The sequence below is a fragment of the Brachyhypopomus gauderio genome, chromosome 4 (genome assembly GCF_052324685.1).
Source record: "Brachyhypopomus gauderio isolate BG-103 chromosome 4, BGAUD_0.2, whole genome shotgun sequence".
Lineage (NCBI taxonomy): Eukaryota > Metazoa > Chordata > Actinopteri > Gymnotiformes > Hypopomidae > Brachyhypopomus > Brachyhypopomus gauderio.
Window position 1 is genome coordinate 25257314 of NC_135214.1, and position 7636 is coordinate 25264949.

At 46.6% G+C, this 7636-nt stretch overlaps 1 protein-coding gene across 1 annotated transcript; it reads left to right on the top strand.

Annotated features, from left to right (window-relative positions):
* Positions 1 to 1503: 1503 nt before the first annotated feature.
* htr1aa (5-hydroxytryptamine (serotonin) receptor 1A a) lies at positions 1504 to 3071 on the top strand. Its single transcript, XM_077001227.1, has one exon. It carries the CDS (start codon positions 1587 to 1589, stop codon positions 2790 to 2792), a length of 1206 nt encoding a protein of 401 aa, XP_076857342.1. The 5' UTR covers positions 1504 to 1586; the 3' UTR covers positions 2793 to 3071.
* The last annotated feature ends 4565 nt before the right edge of the window (positions 3072 to 7636 follow it).

A 7636-nucleotide genomic window follows, 5' to 3' on the forward strand; every position in this document is an offset into this window, starting at 1 on the left:
ACCCAACATCTGTACCTGCGCCTGTAATAATGTTCAGTGGCAAACGCATGTCAGTGCAGCCACGTTAAAGTGATTCCACTTGTCCACGTAAGCTGATTTCAATCTCATGGCATTTCAGTGTAAATGTTGTAGTGTCCGCTGCTGAATCCTCACCGGCCTTCTCGAAAACAACACACGAGCATGAACTTGAGTTACCTTAGATACGCAGGAAAGCGCTGAATGTACCACGACAGGGCGTTGCCTAATACACAGACACAATCTCTGTCTCTCTGTCTCTCTCGATCTCTCTCTCTCTCTCTCTCTCTATTTCTATCCCGAGATTTTCACTATTTGTGCTTGCCAATCTCCTCACAGGCACCACAGCGGCCCTTGTCGCGTGGGTTACCTAGAAACTGTATTCAGCCGTATTCATGATTCATCTTCAGCAGAACTATTTTAATATATGCATATAGACGCCAAATAAACTCTTTTAAGCAGAGGAAGAGTAAACGTCCTTTAAGTGGCCGGATTGGATCGTTACGTTCAGCTTCGGCTTTTCCCCTAGTGGAAACAGCATGTTCAGTACGTATTTAGTATGTGTTCAGAATGTGTTCAGTATGTGCTCTGCCATTTGCACTGCGAAGAACCGAAACACACGCTCTCTGTTCCACTGCAGTCATTACGCTCCTGGACGGCTGAACTTTGACTTCACTTTACATCAAGTATTAGCCACGTCAAACTTACGCCAACAGAACGCGTAATTATTAAATTATCAGACTATTCTTTTGACTACAAATAGAAGAGTCCAACACTGATCCACGATTTCATAGCTCGTGATAGTTTCTGAAGCGTCTCTGTGACCTCTCCTGCTGCCAGCTATCAGGTCCTGCAGGCAGTAGACCAGCCGAGCCTAGTCTTTCAGCTCAGAGCAACTGCTTGCTTCTACCACCAGATGGCAGCAAAGTTCTGTTGCAACATGGTGCGCTGTCACCGGTGCTGAAATGGGCTCGAGCGTTTTAGAAACCTGAACACAACGCCGTAAGCGTCACGATCCGGATCGACAAAACATTTCCACCGTTGCATTTCATCTGTGTGTCTGTAATATGAACAATAGTAATAACACACGATGTAGGTTTTCCCTTTAAAGTAAAACCATAATACACAGGCAATAAAACAGTCGAAACGTTAGGTACTGCATGTTAACATTAAGAAAACAGAAATTTTAAAATCCTATACATTCACCAACATATTTACCGCGAAAACTAGCGCCGTGGTACACAATTGAAGCCCGGAATGTGTGCGCAAAATTTGTTTTAAACAAGGTAAATATGAAAAAAGCAATATAACCGCTAAAAGGATCAACTTTCTTCCCCTCCGCGCGTTCTGAAAGTGAAAAGCGGGTTATCCAGCAGCAAGTAAAAGCGCGCGGCCACCTCTCAGCATTCTGACGTCCTCAGCTCGGCTCGTATAAATGAATTCACTCCGTCAGCAGGCGCTCGCGCTCTCCGAGACCCACACAGCCATGTGTCCTCAGAGCGGCGAGGTGACTCTGGCCAGCAGAACCTGCGCGCCGAACTGACTTTTCGAGCCCCGTGTGCGCTCGCAACATGGAGAGCACCAACAACACCACGGAACCCTGGAGCCAAAACGCGACGGTTCTGGAGCAGGTCGCGCTGAGCTACCAGGTGGTCACCTCGCTGTTCCTTGGTGCGTTAATTCTTTTTGCCATATTAGGTAACGCATGTGTGATAGCAGCTATAGCTTTGGAGAGATCGCTCCAGAATGTGGCTAACTATCTTATAGGTTCGCTGGCCGTAACAGACCTCATGGTGTCGGTGCTGGTACTGCCGATGGCGGCTCTGTATCAGGTTTTGAACAAATGGACTCTGGGGCAGGAGATTTGTGATATATTTATATCTTTGGACGTGTTGTGCTGCACCTCGTCTATCCTGCACCTGTGCGCAATTGCTTTGGACAGATACTGGGCTATCACCGACCCCATTGACTATGTGAACAAACGGACTCCGAAAAGAGCCGCTATCTTGATCAGTCTGACGTGGCTAATAGGCTTTTCGATTTCGATTCCGCCGATGCTGGGTTGGAGGAAGGCGGAGGACCGCGCCGACCCCGACGCCTGCACCATCAGCCAAGACCCGGGCTACACCATCTACTCCACTTTTGGCGCCTTCTACATCCCTCTGATACTCATGCTGGTACTTTACGGGAGGATATTCCGCGCAGCGAGGTTCCGAATCAGAAAAGCGGTTAAAAAAACAGAGAAAAGAAAAATATCGGACAAGTGCATCACTGTGTCACCGGCTCTGTTTCACAAGAAGGTGAATAGCGAAGCGAACAAAACCTGGAGACGAAGCGTTGAGCCGCAGCCCGGCTCGTGCGTAAACGGCGCGGTTAAGCTGCGCGAGGGAGTCGAATCTCTGGAGATTATAGAAGTTCTCAGCGACTCCAAAAATCACCTCGCCCTGCCCAACAACCCACAGCCGTATTCTGAAAGCAAAACGGAAAAGAGCACGGACATTAAGCGGAAGATGGCGCTTGCCAGAGAGCGCAAAACGGTGAAGACGCTGGGAATCATCATGGGCACGTTCATATTGTGCTGGTTGCCATTCTTCATTGTGGCGCTCGTGCTGCCTTTCTGCAAATCAAACTGCTTCATGCCGCAGTGGCTGGGCAACGTTATTAATTGGCTGGGCTACTCAAACTCACTTTTGAATCCAATAATATACGCGTACTTTAATAAAGACTTCCAAAATGCATTTAAAAAAATAGTGAAATGCAAATTCATTAGACAGTGAAAGTCAACGAACCCGTCAAAAATTTTGCAGAATGTTGTTATTTTGAGTAAAGTTGTTGCACTGAATGTCGGTAAGCAGATCTGACGGAGAACTGAATGTCGATCTGAACTGACTCTTGACTGTGATCCATGTGAGAGCAGACGACGATACTCCAGCGCGCGAGAAAAACACGAGGTAGAGCGCGAGCCTTCTGTTGTTGCTTCTCGCGGACACTTAGCCTGCCTCCACCACAAACGCTGAACGTCATTATATTTGCTGGATTGAAATGATTAGTAAACTACTCTGATCATTATAACAGTTGAAGTATACTTTGTTGCATTCAATAATAAAGATAATAAACAAACATTATTTGCCTATTCTGGTGAATATGTCAGCAATCGACACGTTTCCCTATGCTGCCTTTCCCCCTTTTTGAATTGTCACGAGCACTAAGACCTTACCAAGGTCCTATAGATAGCAGAGTAGACCAGAAAGTTTCCACGATGAAGGGACGGACTGACAACACCACAAAGGAGAGGAACAGAAATCAGTCAGTTGTTTTGATAATTTTTTTTTTCATAATTTGCAAGTTTTCACAACTCATTTTAATTAGATCACTATCTGATAACATCACACCCAAACTCTTCTGTAAGAGAAAGCAAGATGTATGAAGCCAGGGGGGAGGGGCGGGGGGTGAGAGAAGGAGGGAAACACGATGGTATTTATTGGGGTTGTAACTCTGTATGTGGGGATGGATACTTTATATGTGAGCACTTTCCCAGACAGCAGTTATTGCCACCATGGTTACGGGACAGAAAATATGACAAAGATCTAAAAGCCTACACAGCGTTTTCAGGAATCTAATGGTCAAGCCACTCATCAGAGATCACTCACGATCATCAGACATCACTCACGATCATCAGACATCACTCATGATCATCAGACATCACTCATGATCATCAGACATCACACGTGATCATCAGACATCACACGTGATCATCAGACATCACTCACGATCATCAGACATCACACACAATCAACAGACATCACACACAATCAACAGACATCACTCACAATCATCAGACATCACTCACAATAAGACATCACTCACGATCATCAGACATCACTCACAATCATCAGACATCACTCACAATAAGACATCACTCACGATCATCAAACATCACACGTGATCATCAGACATCACACACGATCATCAGACATCACACAATCAGACCTCAGATATGATCATCTGACAGCACACATGCACAGCCCTGTCTAGCCCTCCCTAGATCATACTACGGTGCTCTGTCATTTTATTTTGACAAGAACAACATGTACAATATATGCAGTATATACATTTATATAAAGGTACTGGACTAAAATGTCTTTATTATATGTGTCAATGATAGTCCTAAATAGCTCTATCTATTCAGAGCTCTATATTCTCTGGGCTCTATATTCTCAGAACTCTATCCAGAGGCAGCAGTGGCACTAGAGTTCTGCGGGTAATGTGATCAACTCCCCCCCCCCCCCCCCCCCTTTTCCCAGTTCTCCAGTATGCTTGTGGGCCTGTGAGATTAGAATCACATTTGATAGGAACCAGTATTTCAAAACCAGTCAAAGCAAGCCACTATTCCACAGCAGGATTGTACTTTTCCAAACAAGTAATTTCATTTCTTTTTCTGGTGAGATGTGTTTTATTTTATGAACAGAAAAGAACGATCTTAAAGATATCAGCACTTGTTTATTTTTTCTCCACCTACATTGGAGGAGGGTGGAGCCATGGTGTAGTACAGGTGTGTATAAATAAGTAAATAGAAGTCAGTGTTGTGGATGAAAAAGTAACTGAGAAATTTAGAAAAATAACAAAAGAAAAATGCTCATATAATTCAGGTGAAATGCCATTTATATGCTCTACGATTCGTCATTAATTTAGCATTTTCATGGTTGAGAACAACTGATCATTCTCCTTTCTTGTAGTTTGCTTCTCATCACCATGACAGCAAAACACACAGGTTACTACCTGCTTGAAATTACATTCAGGCTTTGGGCACCATCTCCATCTCTGGGGTGATTAAATGATCTGCATATACACAGCCCTCTATGAACCCTTATCTATAAAATGCATATTCATTAGGGAAACCCAGCTAAATAGGTTCATTTGAAGGACACAACTCTATAGATCCTGTAAATATATAAACGGTGACTTTTTGTGGATTTAATTAAGTTTTTACGTATTTTAAGGGTTTGCTTTGTGCATACTAGGGTCTGAATTTGTAGCGGATAGTCTGTGTAGTGGTCAGTCTATATGTATAGGGGTCAGTCTGTGTAGGTGGGGGGGGGGGGGGTCAATGTGTGTGTGTATATATGTGTGTAGAGGTTTGCTGTGTGTGTTGAGATCACTTTGGGTGCATAGCTTCACACACATGGAATTTCCCACTGGGATCAAACATGAACTCATGCAGAACGGTAATCCCCTCCACACACACACACACACTCATACAGACCAGTAATCCCCCCCACACACACACTCATACAGAACGGTAATCCCCCCCCAAACACTCATACAGACCAGTAATCCCCCCCCACACCCATACAGACCAGTAATCTCCCCACACACCCATACAGACCAGTACCCCCTCAAACACACACACACACATACACACACACACACACACACACACACACACACACACACACATACACACTCAACCTTTTATTCATCTCAGTAACAGAAGGAGGTGTGGCCATCTGACACCTTGTGTAATCAAACCATCTCAGCTAAGCAGTAAACTGAAATATGCCCAAATAACAATATGATAGTGTGGCAGCTGATGCTTATTTAGCTTATTTATTTATTTAGATGTTTGCTTCTCAGTGTCTTTGGTTTGGTGTAGCAGCTAGGTGTGGCTGAGGGGCGGGTCCTTGACTGGGTGTAGCAGCTAGTTGTGGCTGAGGGGCGGGTCCTTGGCTGGGTGTAGCAGCCAGGTGCGGTTGAGGGGCGGGTCCTTGGCTGGGTGTAACAGCCAGGTATGGTTGAGGGGCGGGTCCTTGGCTGGGTGTAGCAGCTGGGTGTGGCTCGGAGGCGTGTCTTTGGTTTAGTGTAGCAGCTAGGTGTAGCTGAGGGGCAGGTCCTTGGCTGGGTGTAGCAGCCAGGTGTGGTTGAGGGGCGGGTCCTTGGCTGGGTGTAGCAGCTAGGTGTGGCTGAGGGGCGGGTCCTTGGCTGGGTGTAGCAGCTGGGTGTGGCTCGGAGGCGTGTCTTTGGTTTAGTGTAGCAGCTAGGTGTAGCTGAGGGGCAGGTCTTTGGCTGGGTGTAGCAGCTAGGTGTGGCTGAGGGGCGGGTCCTTGGCTAGGTGTAGCAGCCAGGTGTGGCTGAGGGGCGGGACCTTGACTGGGTGTAGCAGCTAGGTGTGGCTGAGGGGCGGGTCCTTGGCTGGGTGTAGCAGCTAGGTGTGGCTGAGGGGCGGGTCCTTGGCTGGGTGTAGCAGCTGGGTGTGGCTCGGAGGCGTGTCTTTGGTTTAGTGTAGCAGCTAGGTGTAGCTGAGGGGCAGGTCCTTGGCTGGGTGTAGCAGCTAGGTGTGGCTGAGGGGCGGGTCCTTGGCTAGGTGTAGCAGCCAGGTGTGGCTGAGGGGCGGGACCTTGACTGGGTGTAGCAGCTAGGTGTGGCTGAGGGGCGGGTCCGTGGCTGGGTGTAGCAGCTAGTTGTGGCTGAGGGGCGGGTCCTTGGCTGGGTGTAGCAGCTAGGTTTGAGATCAGCTCCCTCCATCCCTGATCCCAGGCCAGTTCTTAGCTTTTCTTTTTTTTGTATAAAGGTTACTATGGTTACTGTAGTTAAGGTAGCTATTAGTTATTGCATCAGTTGTGCAGAAAGTGATGCAATTTTGCATAAAGGAGCTGTATGTAGCGTTTAAATGACCAAAGTGTACAGAGGTTTCATCTCTGCTGCCATCCAAACACAACACAAGGCATCTGGACCCACGTGACTCACTGAGGTAAACACACAGAAGCCCGTCTTCCACAACGGCACCGACAGGATAAATACAGTTAAAATGGTGAAGGTGCCCAGACCCTAAATTACATGAAGGTTGTGTGAACATTGGCAGTGTGCCAGGAGAAATCCCTCTAGCCGATCTTTATAGACATTTTAAATGAGAATGAGACATAAATAAGACACATTATCATATAAAGTGAGCACAGCACGGCTTTCACACAACAGTGTGCTGCACATCAGATCGAACAAGTTTGTTTCTAAAGTGGTCAAGTCTACCAGTGACAGCAAGGTAATCCGTTTCTGTAGCAATTACAAATAGCCATACCAACGAAACAAGCAATCAACTAACTTGACATAAAGAACGGACAGAGAGGGCAATAGTGAAAGAGAGAGAGAGACAGAAAGTGAGATAGAGACAGTGAGAGACAGAGAGAGGGAGGGAAAGTGAGAGTGAGACAGAGAGAGGGAGGGACACAGTGAGAGAGACAGAGAGAGAGACAGTGAGAGAGAGAGGGGAGAGAAAGAGGGATAGAGAGAGAGGGGAAGGGGGAGGGACAGAGAGGGAGAGAGAGAGAGAGGGAGGAAGAGGGAGCAGCTAGGCATGGCTGAGGGGCGAGAGAGGGAGGAAGAAGGAGGGACAGTGAGAGAGAGAGGAAGAGGGAGGGACAGAGAGAGAGAGAGAGAGGAAGAGAGAGGGACAGAGAGATAGGCTGATAGAGAGTGAGTAAGCATGTATAGAGATCTATAGATAGAAGAGATCTATAGATTTGAAGGATAAACTCGGGCTAAAAATGAAGCACTCTGTAAAATGTTATAATGAAAGTTCAATCTGAAGTGTCAGATTTCAGCTTAAGGCTAATTAGCTCCACAGCCC